Source organism: Pangasianodon hypophthalmus, chromosome 1 (assembly GCF_027358585.1).
Source record: "Pangasianodon hypophthalmus isolate fPanHyp1 chromosome 1, fPanHyp1.pri, whole genome shotgun sequence".
Lineage (NCBI taxonomy): Eukaryota > Metazoa > Chordata > Actinopteri > Siluriformes > Pangasiidae > Pangasianodon > Pangasianodon hypophthalmus.
This window is the reverse complement of record NC_069710.1, coordinates 23,838,167-23,860,422: the sequence shown is the minus strand read 5'-3', so window position 1 is coordinate 23,860,422 and position 22,256 is coordinate 23,838,167. Positions and strand designations below refer to the sequence as shown.

The 22,256-nt window shown below is 40.7% G+C and overlaps 1 protein-coding gene across 2 annotated transcripts; it reads right to left on the bottom strand.

Annotated features, from left to right (window-relative positions):
• Positions 1 to 875: 875 nt before the first annotated feature.
• clstn3 (calsyntenin 3) lies at positions 876 to 21,960 on the bottom strand. 2 transcript variants are annotated; one of them, XM_034307109.2, is made up of 19 exons: positions 21,638 to 21,960; positions 20,537 to 20,603; positions 17,416 to 17,538; positions 15,691 to 15,901; positions 15,208 to 15,416; positions 13,951 to 14,100; positions 13,174 to 13,359; positions 12,627 to 12,914; positions 10,888 to 11,000; positions 10,467 to 10,626; positions 8,976 to 9,035; positions 8,152 to 8,300; positions 7,763 to 7,911; positions 4,073 to 4,299; positions 3,603 to 3,764; positions 3,134 to 3,279; positions 2,853 to 2,988; positions 2,553 to 2,737; positions 876 to 2,455 (listed from the first exon to the last, which is right to left on the bottom strand). In XM_034307109.2, exons 2-19 carry the CDS (start codon positions 20,601 to 20,603, stop codon positions 2,306 to 2,308), a joined length of 2,871 nt encoding a protein of 956 aa, XP_034163000.1. In that variant the 5' UTR covers positions 21,638 to 21,960; the 3' UTR covers positions 876 to 2,305. The 2 variants fall into 2 exon arrangements, with proteins under 2 accessions (XP_034163000.1, XP_053090376.1); XM_053234401.1 differs by having other exon boundaries at positions 21,644 to 21,960.
• Positions 21,961 to 22,256: the final 296 nt, after the last annotated feature.

The following is a 22,256-nucleotide window of genomic DNA, read 5'->3' as shown; positions in this document are numbered from 1 at the left end:
ATCAGGTATCAGATATCAGTTATCATTTAACATTTATCAGATATCAGTTATCTGCTAACCAATGCATAAAATCATGCGAGTGACTGGCTGTTGGTGCAAAAAACATCTAACGAGGTGGAAACACCTTGCTGATGAGAGCGGTCAGAGGAGAATGGCCAGACTGGTTCGAGCTGATAGGAAGGCTACGGTAATTCATATAGCCACTCTTTACAGCCATGATGAGCGGAAAAGCATCTCAGAATGCACAACACTGTGAACCTTGAGGCAGATGGGCTACAACAGCAGAAGTCCATGTTGGGTTCCACTTCTGTCAACCAAGAACAGAAATCTGAGGCTGCAGTGGGCACAAGCTCACAGGTCTGATGAATCTGGATTTCTGCTGAGACACACAGATGTTAGGGTCAGAATTTGGTGCCAACAGCATGAATCCATGGACCCAATCTGCCTTGTGTCAACAGTCTAGGCTGGTGCAGGTGGTGTAATGGTGTGGGGAATACCAACTGAGCATCGTTTGAATGCCACAGACTGTCTGAGAATTGTTGCCGACCATGTGCATCCCTATATGGCCACAATTTACCATTTTATAATGACTACTTCCGGCATGATAATACGCCATGTCACAAAGCACGTCATCTCACAATGGTTCCATGAACATGACACTAGGTTTTAGTGTATTTAACTGGCCTCCCCAGTCAACAGATGGGAGTCCAGTAGAGCTCCTTTGGGATGTGGTAGAACAGGGCATTCACAGCATGAATGTGCAGCTATTCTGTGATGCCAGCATGTCATGTCCTAACTAGTATTAGTATGCTGTTCCTAATAAAGCTGCTGGTGAATGTATTGTCTAGAATCTTAATTCATCACCAACACCTCTCTGACGTCATCTGAGTGTTTTTATTATGAACTTTTCAACAGGTCTTCTTCAGATGATTATCAATAACAATCAGTCAATAATCCATGTTACTGCATCAATAATAAATACAGTTAAATGTTTCAATAGTGACCATAGTAATGTCATATAATAATGCAGTTCGATCCATTCTTCATATCACAATGAAAAACAACAGGCTTTTATTAAGAGACAGGATTTGCACTGTACACTGACACAGACAGAAGAGTAAACACACAGGAGATAATGTGAGCAGAGGGGGTTGGGAGAGAAGAGTTGGGAAAGACATGGATGCATATTCAGAAAACAAAAAGCAGCAGCAGAATTAAAGGCTGTGATACAGATGAAGGTGACAATGGAAAGGTCTGATGAGAAGAGTGAAAGAGTTACTGAATTTAACCATAATGTGCCTTCTGCTTTACTGAGATTCAAGTGTTAACAAAATTTAATTCATACAATTAGACACACAAATAAATAGACACTCATCAAGCCAATCATCATTACCATTATTATTACTAATACTATTATTATCATCATCACTATATACTGTCAGCATTTGTAATCATTATAGAGATAAATAGAAATAGAAAACAACAGCTAGCCCATCTCAAAGTGCAAAGACTAAATATGGATCAGAACAATGGAACTAATAAAAAAAATGATAATAATAATAGTAGTAATTTGTATTTTTATACATTTAAATACAATCAAAACTGCCCAGGATGAGCTATTACTCTGATGGGGGTAGTGCTGTAACACAGACTTACAACATGAGTGTGTTTTTAGAGAATTTGCTCCTTGCAGTTGCTGAAAAAAGGACTGATTACCTGCATATAGCTTATATTAATATCCACACACTCATTCTGTAAAACAGTGTATTTGTACAGGAATATTTTTGAGAATAGAAAGAAAAGACAACCTGTGAATTAAACTGTACATTATGTGAATGACAAGAGCCACACCACAGCTGTGGTACTGTAAAAATATGATTAACTTGTAACCTTAACTTCACTGTACTGACTGTAAGTGACTGATTTCTAAGTAATGAAAATCACATAGCTTACATTCGTCTGTAATAATACCCGGTGCTTGATACAGTGCAATGATCACATTCACTGATGGTAATTACATCATTGTGCCATACATACATACTTTATAGAGTCTTGAGTGAAATGCAGACTAAGCACTGGACATTGGGGTGAGATGCTATGCATTGTGCATTGCATGTATGTGTGTGTTTAAGTGTGTGTGCGTGTGTGAGTGAGCATACATTCCAGAGACAATGCATTCACAAAGGCTGATACAAATACATTTATGCCATGTGAATATATGCAAGTGTGTGGTTCTTATGTTTCATGTTTGTGGGCTTTATCATGGTTTTTAGATTTCATGAGTGTGGCTGTTTATATGCTTGACTCAGTAGCGACGGGGGGCGGAATCTCTTCCCTCTTTCTTAATGATGATTCGCTGGTCATCAGCTGAGTCATCAGGAGACTCAATCACTTCCTCTTCGTCGTCGCCTTCCCCCTCTGTATCCGCGGCAATGCCCATGCGGTTCTCATAGGACTGACAGGGTTTGAGAAGGAAAAAGACATGCTTTGAATACACAACAGGCCAGTTTAACTACCCGGTCAATTCAAAGCATACTCTATGTCGCACTCACCTCCATGGGGTTGACGATAATGGTAAGGGCTGAATCGTCCCACTGGTTGCTGCTCTCTTTGCCAGCTCCTCTGGCTCCCTCTCCGCGGCGATGGATGGAGCGGATGCGGAACACACCAAGAATTACCATGACGACCAAGAAGCCCACACACACCATGATGATGACAGTGGCAGCCCCGGGAACCACTGAGGGAGAGAAGAATTTGGAAATTTCAGCAAATGTGCAATGTGGGCACTGGGTGCCCAACTATTGCGCATTGCAGTGTGTGTAAGTAGGTGATTTTGATGAGTCATTGTGTACCAGAGTTGCGGTGTGGGTTTGGCAGTGTATGTCCGCTGAGCTCTCCTGTGTGATGAGATGGATGGAGAAACTGCTGCTGAGAAGCCAAGAGGTGTGATGGGTGATACAGACTGTCCAAAGAGTGCAGGAAATTTACCTAGGATGAATACAGAACAAAGGATGAAAGGCCTATAATTTGGCATTTGATCTATGATCAAGTGGCATTGAGATATTTAGCCGATATGTTAATGCTAGCTGAAGCAAACGTTGCCTATTACTAATATTTTAAGTGTTTTTGGTACCTCCAGTGTGAGTTCATTACTCGTGTACCGTCCGTTCATTTCTGAACAGGACAGCCTGAATCTCCTCTCAAAGCGGGCAGAGCCTTTTGCTAATCGGTAACGAACAGAACGCAGGATGTCCTCATACACTGAAATGGACTCCGCCCCTAGAAATGAAATGGAAGAATCAAAAAGAAAAAGAAAAGTTAACGATGAGTTTGTAAAGACTGTATGTGTCTTTCTGAATGTGTCACATATGGTAATTATATACTTTCCAACATACTTCATAAAATCTGATTTGATAGAGCTTGATAGAGCTTTAAAACATTCATTAATTCAAGAAGATTGCCAGCATTGTCAAGACATGGTAAAGCAGTATAAACTGTGCATTGCGTGATATACATGACATTTGAAAAATGACATAGAAATATATGTGTACATGTATATGTGTGCGTGTATATATTATATATATATTAAAAAAAAAAATCACCAGTGATGGCGATGTAGGCCGTTGTGTTGATGATGTCCAGTCCTTTCTCTTTTAGTGCCTCCATGTCAACCAGAAGCTCCTCCTTCTCTGGGTTTAGCTCCTCCCCCAATGGCTGGACCTCACAGCCATCCAGAGTGTGGGCCACTGCATCTGACATGAGAGCTGATTGAGACGCAGAAAGTACACACAATTAGTATAAGTAAAATACTCTAAAACCACAAGACATAAAGCTCTTTATGCCATATAGTGATTGAAATATCCACAATAGCCACAGGGAAAACAGACAGATAGTAAAGAAGATAAAGGGTATAGAGCTATCTATCCCTCTTGCCACGATCCTCCTACAATAAGCATGTAGGCATAGTGACACTAGAGCACAATGACTCACTGGGTTTTGACACCCGAGGTGTTTATAGTAATGGCTAAGTGAAAGTGTGTGGGGTTTGGTGGGAAATTTTGAGTTTCCTCACCCCCTCCCTCCATGTCCTGGGCGGCAGTGTTCACGGCGTGAGAGAGAGAACAGACGATGCGGAGTTCGGGGAACAGAGGCACTCCATGTGCAGCCTCAAACTCAGGAGCCGGGCGGGCAAGGTGAGGTCCTACGCCTGAGAGAGAGATCTGAGGAGCGTCAGGCTGAAGCACTACCAGATAACCTTCCAGCTGCCGCAGAGAGAGACAGCCTTCCTCACTAAAGCACCTGTGCAAAGAGAGTGAGAGAGGGTACATTGATGCATACCAAAAATACTATTTTAAAGAGTAAATCAAACCTAAACACAAATATTTAATCTATTGCCACCCCAACTCTGACCTTAATTAAATTAATCAGAATCATTTTATTCGCTGTATACATTTACAGGTATACAGGAATTTTTCTTGGCGTTTGGTCACAACACAATACATTCAACACACACAACTCAGACAACACAACCCAATTCCATCTTAATATACAAATACTGTACCTAATATACAAAAATTACACCTTAAGTGGAAATGGTAGGCTCAGTTTTAATTTACATTACAGTAGAGGTAGAAATAGTAGCTGGATACAGTTCAGGGTTCATTAAATGGAGTGGAACAATTGTGATATATATAATAAATAGTACTATTTAAATAATAAATAATATTTAATAATATTTAAAATAATACGATTTAACTTGCAAAATAATTAAAACTAATTTAAAAATAAATAAATAAATAAATAAGCAATTATCTAGCGCAGGAACCAGGAATACAATTATTCATAAAAACATTTAGTGCAAGATTAATTGTTACTGGCAGGTCAGCATTGTAGTGATTACCGAATACTGCCTAGTCAGACTGGTTAATACCCGAAACTGCCAGTGGAAAGGAGCTGTTTCGGTGGTGTGCAGTTTTTGTTAACAGGGAAAGGAACCGCTTTCCTGATGGCAGTTTTTGAAATAGGTAATTAGCAGGGTGGGAAATGTCATTGATGATTTTTCCTGCTCGCCTCTTTGTCCTGGTGATATACAGGTTTTCAAGTGGTGACAGACTGCAGCCGATGATTTTCTCCGTGATCTTGATAGTGCGTTGCAGCTTCTTTTCTCTGAAGGAGGCTGCACCAAACCAGATAGCGATGGCAGATGTAAGGATGCTTTCTATAGTGGCAGTATAGAATTTTACCACTATAGCCTTGGGTAAATGGAACTTTGCCAACTGCTGTAAGAAATACATCCTTTGCTGAGCTTTCCTGTTGATAGATGATGTATGCATCTCCCATCTGAGATCCCGTGTAATAGTAGTTCCCAGAAACCTGAACGAAGTGACAGTGCTCACTGATGAATTATTAAGGATGGGTGGGGAGGGGTAAGATGTGTGTTTCCTGAAGTCAACGTGCATCTCTGTGGTTTTAAGTGCGTTGAGCTCAGGGTTGCTCCGGCTACACCAGAAGGTTAGTTGTTGAACCTCCTGATTGTACTTTGACTCATCACCATTGGTGATGAGACCAATCAGAGCAATGTCATCTGCAAATTATGATCAACTTCACATCACTTCGCATCACTGCAAATACAGTTTCAGATACCACTTACCTCTTGTTGTGGATTAATTACATATATAACTAATCTGTTAATTCTGTTTATTTCTACATTCATTAGTTATAATTTCAGAAAAAACTGTGAGAGCTTCGAGAGAATTTCTAACTAGAAACACTATTAACCACTTAGTTAATGTTACACTACCTGTCTGTAAGTTGTATTATTTCAACACTCATTCATCAGTTCCCTTGTGATTTGTAATATGTTTTTCTAAAGTCTACATCTAGCAGCTAGATATAATTGTGCAACATTAACAAGCAGGAAATTGTTTGATTTTTAATATATATATATAATGAACCAGTAAATAACTGCTAAAATTACTGGCTATCCTATCTAGAGAACTTATTTGTAGGGGTGTAACAAAACTCACATTTGATATGATACAATAAATATACAAGAACATTTCTGAATACAGCAAAAATAAGCATTGCCTGAAAAAGCTGTGTATTACAAGGCAACAGAATTAATTATGGCTGTCTCTGGTGTGACTCACAAAGTGGCATGTCTAAAGCACGGGGTTTTTCTTATTCTGCAGTTAGGCCCCGTTAACACCTGGCATTAACATGCATCTTGGGTGATTGGGTCACAAGTGGACAGCGCTAAGTACAGGTGTGAACCGTGTCTAATGTGTCTTTGAGATCTGATCACTCAAACCACATTCGCAGGTGGACTGGGACGCATATGGCCACATTACATTTGTAGTGTAAACGCAAAAGCATCTCGATGAGTCCCAGACAGCAATGAAGGACCACCTACTGTGTCTCTAGCCAGACAATACATAATCATTGCAAGACTGGTTGAAAATTGTGCTTTCTGCTGCTAGGCTAATGGATAAAGGTGAAGTTTTAACATCAGAGATGAAAGCAGCAGCTTTTCACAGCTTCTTTATTCATCTGTCTCTCATGCATTTAAAAGTTTTGGTAGCAGACCACATGATTAAAATGTTTGAAACAGCCCCTACAGGATATGATTCATGGGCTAACACTGCCTGTGGGACATAAAAGCAGCAGAAGACTGACATAATAAATGTGTGTGACAGCCTTCCTCCAGCGGAAACGATGTATGAAATCCAATGACAACTGGTTCCCTGGAGACGCGTTCATACTGCCAGGGGTAAACGGCTGTGTGTCTCGGCTGTCCACTGTCCACTTGAGATCACTCAAGGCACATGTTAATGCCAGGTGTGAACGGGGCCATAGCTAGTAGCTGTCAGAGCCACTAAATGTGTTTCTGAATCCTGCATTCTCCACTCCCGAATATACTCCCGAATAGCAACTTCCCAATCGCTGATTTCTTTAGGCTGGATTAAATCTAACTCACTGTGTCTGTCCTTGTCGATTCTTTAAATGGATCTGCCGGATCAGTTTTCTTGCTTCTTTTTTATGCAGGGTGAGTTCATTGTTTCATATTTCTCCATAGAGAGAACAACTACTCGATCATATCTTCCTTTCAGCTTCTAAAGCAGGACAATAACTGAACCCATTCTATTGTGAAGCCTAATTTAATTTAAAAAATTCAACTTAGTTGTAAAAATGGCATGTAATAAATAAATTAGAACAATTTTTTCAGTGGAATTCACTAAAAAAAATTACACGTTTCATATATTTCAAAGATGAATGCTAGAATGAATACTAAAACATGAACTTTATTTGTATTTACCAACATCAACCATTTTCAAGAGGATTTTAAGTGTATACTTAATCCAAACCTCAACAGCTTGGAGCTAAGGTTGAAAATTCAGAAATTAAAAGCTCTCTGGCTTTAATAAATAGTTAAAATATTATCGTACACATTAAAATAATCTATTCAGTATTAGGCTTGTTATGTTCATTAAAAAAATAAATCTGTGTTGCGGGGGTCTGTGGAACATATTTTTCTATTATCTTAAAGAATATTATTCAGTTACTAATATTAATTATTCAGTAACTCCCATGAAACCAACAGGACTAGTGAAACTAGACTAGCCAACAGGTTCTGGAAGTTTAATTTGTTTAGTAAGGTGATTGATTAAAATTTCCTGCTTTCAACAACCAAATTTGTTATCATTAAATATTGCGGTTTCTGTAATGGATACTCACACACTTGAATGTGTTGAGGTGCATTTACCTGAGGGATGTGCTGAGTTTGAGAGGGCGCACTCCGGGCGTGGCAAATCGCAGAGAGTTTCTGTACGTCACCTGCTGAACCGCTCTGTTGAAGCTCTCGATATCGTCTCCCTCCAACACCAGCACTGACTGACTGGGGTTCACGTGAACCTGACGAAACATGAACATTGCCATGTAGGGGCAAAGTAGTCCTTCTGAATTTTTAAGAGTATTAACACTACCACAATTAAATAGCCACTTTGCTCGGTTTAATTTTTGTATAAAGTATAAACCATTTTAAAATATATTAACGTCGCAGAGATGCTGTTCAAACAATTTGGACTTAAAACTAAAGTATATAAAGAGAGAACAGAGAGAGGGCAAAGTAGCGATTTTGTTCTGTCATAATACCTTCATGCCGGAGCCAAGGCTCTCGAGATCTCCAAAATCCAGACCCTCCCTGCAGGCGTACAGACACTCCACCACACTGTGAGGCTCCACACTTCCTGGACGCACTGTTACGCCTGACAACAAGCCGCGGTAACCACCCACAAACCTCCCTGAAGGTTGTGAGAAGACAGCAAAAAAATATAAGATGTTTAATCTATGTACTCATCAGGGCAAAATATGAAGCCGCATTTCAAAATTCAGTGCTTAATATATGAAAAGTAGTCCTTGGTGACAGATATAAAAATTAAAATACAGACTGAATGTCCTAGAAATGACCACAGAGCTCTTTAATATTCAAACATCACTGATCCAAACTGAACCAACGACATACATCATTAGAGTCAAATTGCGCGATATGACTGCCATTAACTATAAAATGAAAATACTTTGTAACTAAGGTCAGTGTTAACAAATGACCAAGACTCTCATTCTGTACTATATCTGTTCAACAAAAGGTCTTCAGCCATCACTGCAAGAAAGTCTGCTAGAATTTATTTCAACAACACACAAAACAGTGTTGTAAGAAAAAAGAGAGCCTTAACCAGCATTTGAAATATTCACATAGCTAAACATCCGTGAAATTGTAAGTACTCAAAGTAGTAATGGCCTGCTGCCACAATGTGGGCCTACTGCCCACAACGATTCCTAGCTGTAGAGAAAAAGAAACATTCAGCACTTTCAGTCTCAGTCACAGTCACAGTCACACACACACACACACACACACACACACACACACACACACACACACACACACAGTGTTCTCTACTCAAGAGCTCATAACTCACTTGTGTCTTTGCCTTCTGGGATGCTGTTGTTAAGAATGTCTTTCTGCTTGTTCTCTGGCTCTGAAGAAAGCGAGACATGGAGGAAGACAGGTGAAAGGCAGAAAGTTAAAGAAAAAAAAAAAAACTATTGACCTCGAGAGTAAATTACTGAGAAATTATATAGAGCAAATCCAGTCTATAAGCCACAGCATAAAAGTGAAGCATCAGTGCTGATTGAGCTGATTTACACATCGCAGCATAGAAAAGGAGAACAGCAGGAGACTAAAAGCCTGACTGGGCATCTGTCTAGCAAACATGTGCACACACACACACACACACACACACACACACACACACACACACACACTTGTTTTTCTGTTTTGCTGAATAATAAATCAATTGAATGGTTTTAATATCAGACAGAAATGTACCCACACTGCAATTAAAGAGAAAAAACACCAAGCTGTCATCAAGCTGCTTCTGCTGGAATGTTCCTAAGTGGCTGTTTATTTCTGTTCAGCACTGTCTGACAAACACACACACACACACACACACACACACTTTGGGGGTGGACACATCATAGCCAGACTACTAGGAAGTGAAAATGTAGACGTACTGCCCAGTGAAATGTTTTAGCTGCCCTGAAACCTACTTGACCAATTAAAAACTGTAGCTAATGCAACGTAATAACAGACTTGGAGGAATACACAGCATCTGTGACTGGCTACATCAGCAAGTGCATAGATGATGTAACTTCCTTCAAGACCATCCAATATATACAAGCTATATAGAGGAATGACCGTTAAAAACCCACTTGACTAAACTTGTAATAAATAATGGAATAAGTAGCCAGTTAAATGCATTAAAACAGACCAAAGGAAATAAATGTGTATATGCAGTACAACTTTATATAGCCATAAACCTTTAAAGACGTTTCTAATGTAGTACATTGAGTCTTTGACAAAAAGTCAGCAAGTTGTTCAACAATATTTCGGCTATAAAATGAGATTTTTTTCTTCACACTGCACATTAAAGATAATATTTGACTCTGGCTAGCGTCTCTCAATATGTTTGAGTGTGAGGTGACTGCATGTAATAAGCAGGGATCATATGTCATCTTTGCACTGCATTTTATTTTGCTTGGTTTCATTGTCAGTGTTACCACATATTTTTTGGATTCTGAAAAGATCATTTGTCACCCATGCATGCTAATTCGTCCTCCTAATTATAATTAAAAAAAAAAAAGTTCTACCACCTCGGCTGCTGTGGTATTGTGGTGGGATCTGGAGCATGTAGGGCAAGCTACAGCTGCAGCATGGAGGTGGAGCACACCAGTACATTTACATTTAAACATACTTACCAAATGAAAACCTTTGTTTTGTCAACGTCAAGTGAAAAATTTTCACTTGTGACTGTTATATCAACTGAACACACACACACACACACACACACACACACACACACACACACACACACACACACACACACACATTTTGTGTCTTGTGCACATACCCCAACATGCTCCAATCACCAGCCTCTGATGTGGGGCCGGGTTAGGGATGGCTCCATTGTCATGAATGAGTGCAGGGTCAAAGGTCACGCCATCTACATACAGAGTGACGGAGGGGAATTGCACACTAAGAGACAAGTGATGCCACTCACTGTCACACACCTGTAAAGAATAGAGGGCAAAGGTCATCAGGGATCTTGTACGTACCATACCAAAGTAGTATGTACACCACCACCCATATATACCACAGTCTATAACCAATGTCTCTGTCACTAATATTATGTAACTATCAAAAGTTGACCAAAGAAATAAATACACACCCACGTGAATACAAATCCATTTAGTATAACTGAATTATCCTGAAATATAATAGTGCCTGTTAATATTTTTACGTTTCACGTTACATGTGTTTCCCCAATTTACCTGTTCAAGCTTCCAGAGAAATTTAACTGGCCGTGCAGCTGAGACATCCGGCCAGTAAAAGAGAGACAGGCGGCAGCCATGCACGGACAGAGAGTAGTGTGAATAGGAGTCATCTGTTAATAAGAACACACACATACATAATGGTTACTCATCAGTATCTGGCTTCACACTTATTTCATGCCATTCTATATTTAGTTCTGGACAATTTTCCTCCTAGCAGGTGACAGTAATCTGGGAAGGAAGAAGGCACGCCCTTTCAGATGATCAGTTACACAGCAGCTCAAAATGTGTGTGTGTGTGTGTGTCTGTTCAAGCACGTGTGTGTGAGTGAGTGAGTGAGTGAGTGAGTGAGAGAGAGAGAGAGAGAGAGAGAGAGAGAATGCTTAATCCATGACTCTTTCCTGTGACTCAGCTTAGTAATGGTGGGAGGAGAAGAGCGCTTTAGTTGGATAAGCCATTTCACAAGCCTCATGAATAACAAAGCTAACACAAAATCAGAGAAAATTGTATGGCATGAATATAGAAAAATAAGCTGTACAAAGGATACATAGGATAACTGTCAACTCCAGAATTATTAGCACCCATCAAGAGAATGGGCAACAGTGACTGTGTAGAATAACAGTGTAGAATAAACTTTACAACTTACTTTTCTTTCCTCTAACAAAACATCATTGTCATAGTAAATAAAGGCCATAACAGAAACATCTGGAATGACTAAAAATTGTTTGATCCCATGTCCATATGAACAAGCTGTTTCAAGGGTTGCAAGAAACAAGCCCTTCATTAATGCAAAGCAGAAATATGCAGTGCCTGTACTCCATCAAGGATCACAACTACAACTGGAATTGTGTCTTGTTACATGAGACCAAAATTAACCTTTATGAAGGGCGACTGCATACAAGAAAAAGAACCCAAACCCATGCTGATGGATCAGTGAAGCTTAGGGTCTGATTTGCAGCTTGTGGTCCAGATGGCCATTTAAACCCTGCAGTCTGATGGAAAGACGGCAGTCCACACACACACACACACACCCCCCCCACCTAATAATATAAAAAAGGTGTTCATCAAATATTAATTGTGGAGTTGGCAATAATATTAATTTCAGTGTTTGGTAGATTTATTGTTTGGAATCAGTTACTGGCCTTCCCAGTCACTGGATCTGAATTCAGAACACCTTTGGGATGTGGTAGAATGGGAGATTCACAGCATGAAAGTGCACCTGAAAAATCTGCAGAAATTGTGTGATGCAATCATTTCAGGATGGACCAGAATCTCCAAGGAATGTTTCCAACATCTTGAAGATGCCATGAAGAATTGAGGCTGTTTTGAGAGCAAAGGGACGCTCTACCCAGTATTAGTATAGTGTTCCTAATAAAGTACTCAGTGAGCGTAATTCACACACATTTAACCTTCGCCTGGGTCTAATTCCACCATTGGTTTCTTCCCAATTGTTATGAAAACATTTTATGTTAAAAATATTGTACTGTAAATAAAAAATATACAGCATTCCTATACTGCATGTTCAAACTAAATATATTATTTACACTAAATACAATATTTATTTTATCTTTTTCTCATTATATAATGAAATATTGCTCACTCATGTTACTTGTTTATGATACTGTTTGTTTATTTTATTTTGTCTCAATAATTCTGCAGCTGACCATTATGTACACACAAATTAAAAATTACTCAGTAGACCTAGTGAGAAAGATTAAGTGATTAGCAATATAACTGACCATTTTTCACAGTGCTGCACACAATAGTTTCCTCTTCTTTACGCGCTCCTCTTGCCTGATTGGCTGGCGGCTGAGTGTTGGCCCCGCCCCTCCGCATCCACAGCTGGAGGGTGAAGTGGTCTCCTGGCACTGTTGAGGTAACAGAGTCGGGAACCACGGCAACATGTGTGGAGCCGTTGAAAGAAAATACCAGAGACGAGTCAGAAGAGGGAAGGGTGGGCAGTGCAGCTGTCCAGTTTGCAGCAGGGGATGGAGGAGGGAGCAGGTCAACCTCACCCCTTACAGCACCTGGGTAAAAACACGTTTTTCATGTTATTATAGCAAAATTCGTAAGAATGCTATGATTCCATTAAACAGGGGGGAAAAACATTCTCAAAATAAGTTATACGTGCAAAATATCTTTTACTGTAACTAATTCTCATCTTGTGAATCCAAAATTAAGCAATCCTCAATGCTAATCTGCTAGTGCTAGTAATAACTCTGAACACAAGAATGGAAAACAAAAATGTATTCTTATAACAGCAGCTTCTGAGGTGAGAAGACTCACCACAGAGCCTCCTTACAGAGCGGTCAGAGTAACTATCACGGTCACAGCCTTTCCCAATATGGCCAGTCTGAAGCTCCACAGTGGCCTGGATGTTCCACACAGTCTCCTCGCAGGTCTCCAGGCGCAGGCTGGGGAAGAGGGGGATGCTGCCGGAACCAGGAGTATACTCAACTCGCTTCGACCAGCCTGAGATGCGAATACATTGCAAATACATTATACAGAACGAACAGGTAATCTGTTAGAAAATGTTATATTAACATGACATTTTCTATTTATATACTCTAATATAAGAAAATATAAATGTTTTTTCCAGTATTTCTGGGACATAGAGGTAGTGTTCATATAAAAAAAACAATCACAACAAGAAAAAAAACCTTCTGGTTCAGGCCATGTCCACTTCAGGTTTAATTCAGAAATACAGCCCTAATATATACCATAAATCCAAGGTCAAGGCCTATCATTATGGGGAATTTGGTCCCCAAAAATTAGCTATTAAAAACAAGACCCTCCCATAAATAGTACCAAAAAAAAAAATACTAAATAAACAAAACAATATTAATTTTTTGCATTTCTAAGGCAAACAGTCCTTCCAACCAAATATTTTCATGCAAATTTTGAATTAAACAAACATTTTATTACCATTGATGGCAATGGTAATAAAATCAGCATAATTCATGTGTTCGTTCCATAAAGGTAGACCAGTGAATAGTTGCGATATTCGACATTACACAGCAGTGACAGAACAGAAGAGGTGCTTGGTGAAAAATTTAACCATACCAATCCAGCCAGGCTTGCAGGAAGGTTTCACTGTCACTACGACCTGGGCATCAGCCTGAGCTCGATTCTTCCCACAGTCAAATGCAGTCACCCAGAAGCTGTGAACACGCTGCTTCTTTGAGTCTAAAGGTTCAGTGTTCTTAATGTTTCCTGAAAGAGAAAGAGACAGTGTGAGAGAGAGAGAGAGAGAGAGAGAGAGAGGTATTCACCCGCTGACAAGCAAAGAATGTAACAAAGAGGCAGAAATCAGCAGGTACTTTATTAAAACATTATTTCAACAATGTAACCAACAAAAGAAAAGCTGCATCAGCAGGGATCTTTAAATGAAGGCAAAGAGGCTAAGATATGGAACTTACTAGCAAAATGCTCTGAATAGTTCCAGAGACACTAAGTACAATTATTTAATCAAATGAAACATCTCTGAAAAGGTACATAAACTCACACTTCTTTAAAAAAAAAGAAATACAAAGGCAACCAAAAGCACAGAAGAGGCATATTGAGAGTAAAGTGGTGAAATACAGAAAAAAAAGAAAAAAAAAAAAAAAACAGAAAAAAAAGAATGTAAGACAGCCATGGAAACACAGTGCAAGGGTATTCACCCAATGGTGCCTGGTTCAGCCTGACCCAAATTACCAGTAGAACCCCACACAGCCTGGCACAGAAATCTGCAAGGTCATCACTAAAAAAAGCTATCATCTCTCTCTCACTCTCTCTCACCTTCCCCTGACCCTCTTACATTCTCTCTCTCCTCTCACATGTTCACCCTGCCTTCCGTGCTCAGTCCTTCTCTCTTGGTGCTTATCACATTACAAAATGTCAGCTATTGATCTTCTGGGTTTGTCATTGGGACAGTGAGAGATTCTCATCTGCCCAGCATGGATATCAAACCCAAACATGATTCCTTAGTTTTACTTCATATACAAAAAAAATCCCAGAGCTACTAATCACATCTACCTCAGTTCTCTTATTAAGAGAGAGCAAAAAGAAAAAAAAAAAGACTTGGTAGTACGACGAAAACTGGATGGAAGAATGGAAAAAAGGAAAAAACAAAGAAAGAAAAAAGATGAGTAATGATAGCCTCCAGATATTCATTTTGCCTCATTCCACACTGTAAACAAATATACACAAACGCACACACTATACTGAACATTTCATAAACATAACTGTATTGTATAATAAATTGCACACAATATATGGTGTATTATGAAGTCCAGTGATATAGAAAGCACCCAGCAGCCTGGGACTTGTAGTTCTCACCATCGTTGTCAATTGCAAATGGGACGTTGGGGGTGATGATGTCGTAGAAGCAGATCTGGCTGTACTGAGGTGAGCAGTCAGCGTCCAGAGCTTCCACACGCACGATGCGATCAAAAAGACGACCTTCGGGGACAGATGCCTCATAACGACGCTCAACAAACACTGGGGAGAACTCGTTCACGTCGTTCACACGCACGTGCACTGTGGCCCTGTGGGAGGGGAAGAGAAGAAATGAAGACGTATTGAGGCATTATGAGAGAGAAATAGAGACAGGGCGAATTCAGAGACAGTTTGTAGAGAGATATAAAACAAGAGAGAAGGTAATACAGAGATACAATGGAGAGAAATAACTGATAGTGTCAGCAATGGAATATCACCCCACCAGATCTCTAAAACACATTTGTTGTACAAATTTATAATTTGAGTGACACAAAATAACATCTGTCCTCTGAAGGCCAGATTGGAGTATCGAGTTTCTCTTACTTGTGTGATTTCTTGCTGTTGGTGCCATCAGGACCCTCTCCACAATCATAGGCCTGGATGGTGAAGCTGTGCTCCCTCTGGCTCTCGCAGTCAAGCGGCTCTTTGGAGCGAACAAGACCCTCGCCGGTGGAGCGGTCCAACACCACGGCCTCAAACTGAGCTGAACCAGAACCACCTGGGCCGTTGTGCACTCGGAACCCACAGATCTCACCTGAAGAAAGAGAGAGTGAAAGGAGAGCTGATAAAATGGAGTGAAAGGGCCAAACGAAAGGGTGATAGGAAGGGCAAGTGGAAATAAAATCTGGGTGGGGTAGGAAGGAAGGAAGGAAGGATTCTTCTTCCTTCATCCAACATTGCAAACAGTCTTCAAATACCACACAATATTCCAAGAATTTTATATTATTTTTATTATTATTATTATTAACTATGAAATACCGTAAAAAAAGAACAGAAACCTAGAAAATTAGAGAAAATCTAAACCAAAATTTCTCTGTAAGTCATAGCATCATGATCCATGCTGTAAGCATGAAGCCACCTCCAGAAGCCTGACCCAGCATCCCCAGAGGCATGTTCAGTCGAGCATGAATGTGCCTCTGTGGATGCTGGGTCAGCCTGTGGAGAGAGCAGGCCGGGCACGCCTGATCCTTCCGTAATTTTATGCAATTTGTGTAAACACTGGTGTGTAATTACTTCCTGCTGCACTAAACCAACAGCCCTTTACTCCAAACTGCCCCCGTGTTAAATCAACAGTAATCTTGTTTATAAACTCAACCTGTGTGTATACAGCTAATGACAACACAACAAAGTGACATAGCAGCAGTTACTGCGTGCAATTATTACAGCGGTATAGATGCCAAGACATTTATTTTATAGTTATTTCGAATAACAAGCTTGTACTTTCATTTTCTGTACTATAACTGGGCATCACATTGGTGCAACTTGTAGTGCTGCTGCCTCACAGCTCTGTAGTCCCTGCTTTAATCCTGAGCTTGGGTTACTGTCTGTGCAGAGTTTCTGTGCATGTTCACCCAATGCCCACGTAGGTTTGTTCCTGTTTCCTCCCACCTCGCAACATGCCAGTGTGTGGGGTAGCTACTATAAATTGCCCCTAGGTGTGAATGAATGTGTGCACATGGTGCCCTGTGATTGACTGGCATTTCAGCCAAGGTGTATTCCCACCTCATGCCCAGTGCTCCTGAGAATGAGTGAATGAATGAATGAATGCACTGTAACAACAAAATCAAAACCATATAACATCATACTATTGTGAATGTCACTGATTGTGTGCATGTGTGAGAATAAAATGGCATCCTGACTTCATGTAGAAGTTCCATGCAGAAGTCTGAGTTATGGTTATGATTGTTCATTTGGCAGGTAGCCATATGCAAACCAATCTACAATTAGGGCAAGTTACAAAGCTGACGTTTAAGGGTTACAAAGCTGACGGTTAAGGGTTACAGAGCTGACGGTTAAGGGTTACAGAGCTGACGGTTAAGGGTTACAGAGCTGACGGTTAAGGGTTACAGAGCTGACGGTTAAGGGTTACAGAGCTGACGGTTAAAGATGAAACCTCTGACAGTTAAAGGTCACAGCGTTGACAGTTAAGGGTTACAGAGATGAGGTTTAAGGGTTACAGAGATGAGGTTTAAGAAGCTCAACAGTCAAAGGGTGGCTTAAAAGCTATATGAACCTGCTGATGTGAATCTCAGTGCTTGTGTGCATTACCTGCATAGTGAAGAGGAGCATCTTTATCCAGGGCAAATAGAGGCGGGTTCAGCAGGACAGTGTTGTCGTTCTCCATGACGATACCTTGATACTCGGTCTCGATCCATGGCTTGTGTTTATTGGCTGAGAGGAATGAAGAGAGGGACAAGGCAAGAGTATGAGACCATTTAGAATGTTCTGCATTTATGGATTTAAAAGAGACATTTCCTTAACAATTTAACACATAACAGGGCTCACAGACATACAGTGGATATAAAAAGTCTACATAACCCTGTGAAAATGGCAAGTTTTGTGATGAAGAAAAAATTTAAACCTTGATAAAAGATAAGTCAGGACTTTTACCACCCTCAATGTGAAATTAAAACATATAAAAATTAAGTGAAAAACAATCAGAAACATTTTAGGGAAAAATAAGAAAAATAAATAACCTGGTTGCAGAAGTGTGCACACCCTTTTATAACTGAGGATGTGGCTGTGCTCAGAATGAACCAATCACATTCAATCTCCTGTTCAAAAGTAATTATCATACAGCTGTCATCAATGAAATTATTCTGATTAACCCCAAATAAAGACCAACTGTTTCTGTAGGATTTTCTTCACATCTTCTTGGTTTCAGCTGACTGCCACGGTCTATAAAGAGCTTACAAAGCCTGTACAGAGTCTCAATGCCAAAAGGAAGTGATCAGAAAAAAAATTTCCAAAACATTAGATGTACCAAGGAACACCATCATCAACAAGTGGAGAAAATGGGGCACCACAGTGACATTATCAAGAACAGGACATCCCTCCAAAATTTATAAAAGGACAAGACAAAAACCTACCAGGGAGGCTGCCAAGAGACCAACAGCAACATTAAAGGAGCTGCAGGAATATCTGACAAGTACTGATTACTCTCTGCATGTGACAATCTCTTGTACTCTTCACATGTCTGGGATATGGAGTAGGCTGGGTAGACGAAAGCCCTTTCTCACAAAAAACATCCAAGTTCAACTAAATCACCCCAAACCATGTGTCAAAATGTGTTATGGTCTGATGAGACCAATTCCAAAAGGTATAATAATTCCATAATTCCAAAAGGTATGTTTGGCGCAAAAAAAACACATCACCAAAAGAACACCTTACCCACGGTGCAGCATGGTGGTGGCAGCATCATGCTTTAGGGCTGATTTTCTATGGGTTTTATCAGGGTGGAGGGAATCATGAATAGCTACAAATACCACCTGATTTTAGTGCAAAACATTCAGGTGTGTGCTAGTAAGCTGAAGATGAAAAGGAATTTCACCTTTCAGTAAGACAATGACCCAAAGCTTACAACCAAATCAACAAAGGAGTGACTTAACCAAAAGAAGATCAATGTTTTTGAATGAACTAGCCAGAGCCCAGACCTGAATCCGACTAAAAATCTGTGGCGTGACCTGAAGCGGGCTGTGCATAAGAGATGCCCATATAATTAGATGGATCTAGAATGTTTTTGCAAGAAAGAGTGGGAAAATATTGCCAAGTCAAAATATACCATGCTGATAGACTCTTAGCCAAAAGACTGAATGGTGTAATAAAATCAAAAGGTGCTTCAACCAGGTATTAGTTTAGGGCTGTGAACACATATGCAACCAGGTTACTGTAGGTTTTTTACTTTTCCTTTTTTCCCCTAAAAGGTTTTATTGTTTTGTTTTTTTTTACTTTATTTGTATACTTTGCAATTGCACATTAAAGGTGGGACAAGAACGGACATGATTTATCTTAGTGTCATTCTTCTACGTCACAAAAATCTGCCATTTTAACAGGGGTGTGTAGAATTTTTATATCCATTGTAGACTCGTACGCATGAGTAAGTCTCTGTTTCACACACATATACATATAATCACCCAAACATACAGACACACATGCAGACATGCAGCTAACCTATACACAAACACAATATACAAACTGAAACGCACAGACTGATGAACTTGTCTCTTATCTCACAGAATGGGATTTTATTCAAACACACTGAACATCTCCCTGTGATTTCCTCCTGAAAAGCACTTGAGCACATGCATCAATCCGCACCAATGCTCCACTACACCTGCAGCCACAGATATGTGAACACTCTAGCTGGCTCAAAGAGTGCAGAGAAACATGTCCTATAAAACCTACATAGGCAAATGCCACAGTAAAAATGGAAAATTCTCTTGCCTGAGGTACTGCATACAAATCATGACTCTTCTCTAATATGATTCTCTGAGGCCAAAAAATAAATCAAACTGTGTTAGGATGGTAATGTTTCATGAACCGAATTTGCATTGCTGTAATACACTATTCAAGATGGCAGCATATACAGCATAATCATTCTGCATATTCGCAGCATGATTTAGCATTCTGCTCTTCCAGGAGAGAGTGAGGATTTATCATGTGCAACTGCTGACCACTCCACCGCGTTTCAACTCTCGTTCTCTTTCAGGCTTTCTCCCTGCCTCTCTCTCCACCTTTCTTCCTCATAGTATTCCTAACGTAGCATTAATGTGAGCATCGGGTTTCTGGATTGCTCCACCGATTACAGGTTGAGACTTGAATTTCCAGCTGTTCTCGTGCACACTGGCTCACTCCACCACTCCCCACAGCCATCTCTCTCTTCTTCTTTTATCAGCAGAGAAAATGCTGTAGCTCTTTTGAACCTGTGTTCTGCAATTCTCTCTGTCTTTCCTTTGCTTTTACATCTTTCGCAGCCAGTCACAACACTGCAAGACAATGCTACGCTGCGGAAATATTGCCCTGTTTGCCTCTGATGGTTTTCAGTTGTCCATCCATCCCGTTTTGAATCTCTAGCAGTGGTACTTAATGGTATTACTAATCGACTGGCCTATTCATTACTGTGCTCATAATGTTCAGTATGTTCCCAGCACTGGATTAGCCCATATATCAACGTCACATAAAGCTCAACGACAGCTACGCCATTTAAAACAGATATGATACATGTGTCATTCAAGGGGTCAAGGGTAACAGCTGGCACGAAATGACACATTTTTGGGGATGCATTTTCGCTTCTGCACAACCCGTTGTCCATCACATCGTCGTTCTCCAGGACAGCTGTCATTATTCACATTGCTCATAATCGACATGCAAAAGGATGGAGGCCACTGACCTTTGTTGCCATTGGCAACGGCAGTCAAGCAAAAGAGGAGAAAGGAGAGGAAACTCATTCCGGCCATCTGAGGGAGGAAGGGAGAGGAAGAAGGGAGGGGACATGGAAGAAGACATGCATTAAACTGACATGAAGCAGAGAAATATCAAGGCAGAAGCATGGACAGAGGAGTGCAAGTACAGAGAGACAGACACATCCGCGCCTCTATCGCACACTGGGGTCTCGTCCTGGTTAAATGTGCATTTTATTAGCACTCAGTTACTAGCCTTAAATAAAGTAACATGATCGATTACTCAACACCAGCATGATGCTGGAGCTCTGTTAGGTTCCTCAATCTAGGCCTGTCTGTTTCACAAATTCGCACAAATACACAAACTTTGGTCGCTTTAATGTCACAATAAGGATGAAGTGATGTCGGTTGAAGTGCATATTAACAGGCATAAGCACAGCAGAAATCAGACACAATGTTAAATCCAGGTGCTGCATGTGTGAGTGAGTGCAATGTGTATGTTAGGAACCTGTATCATCCAGTTACTGTGGAGAACATTACATCATTTATCCATCATGAACTGGCCTTAACCTCTACGTCGAGTTATTCTCAAGGGTTGAGACCCATAACTATCTTTCTCTTTACAACTCTCAGCCACATCTGAATCTTCATACTACGCACACTATGTTAAATGATGGTGAAATGTTATGTTGAAGCAGGAGGCTCACGGTGGAGGCTCGCGCTCAGGTAAACACAGAGGCACCGTTATGATAGTATGCGGTCTTGGACGAGGCCGAAAGCTGCTACTGGCCATTTTGTGCGTCGTGTACGGCCAAAAACCTTCCGAGTGATGCCACAAGGTTGTGTGCACATCTCCAAAACAGTCCCAAGGTTAAGGCTGGCTATCCTACCTGAACGAAAAGCCGACATTTAGCATTGAGCTAGCTAAGGAAAATGTGTAGCGCTGTAATGTTACATATGCGACATTTACTCATCCCAAAGCCGCGTACAGCTGACACGACAGTCTGTGAGCGGAAGAAAGAAAGAAGAAAGAAAGAAAAACACGACGGTCATAAAATTAACTGTTATTTGAAAATGATATGAGACGTTACCGTTACCGTGAGGTGCGAGTCGGTACCCGTGACAGCCTCCTCCTCAGCCTCTCCGTCTCTCACACACACACACACTCACTTACACACTCTCTCTCACACACACACACGGGCGCACACACAGAGAGCGCAGCGCCGACAGGCTAACAGGTGCGGACACACCGACCTCCTACAGCCTCAGGAAGGTACTGAAGCCCTGAACTAATGCGTGAAATTGGGATGTTAAAGGATGGACGTGGCTGCTTCTGGTGCACTAGCCTTTACTGTCAGCAGCCTCAGTGCGAGAAAGACGGTAAAATCTGTCCGAGTGATATAAGAGCGCCGCCACCCCGCCCCTCCCACTAGAGTTATTTCCAAACCACGCCCACACTGCGTCTCTCTCTCTCTCTCTCTCTCTCTCTCTCTCTCTCTCTCTCTCTCTCACACACACACACACACACACACACACACACACTCGCTTCCTCTGTCTCTCCCTCAGTCTGTGCGGAATGATTTCACCTCATCATGAAAGCCTAATCCCTATCACCCATCCCAATCCCCATTTCCTCCTCTCCCCAATGATTGACAGCTGAAGATTCACCTCTGGTCCCGCCCACCTTCCGTCTCCCGACCCCATTAGGCC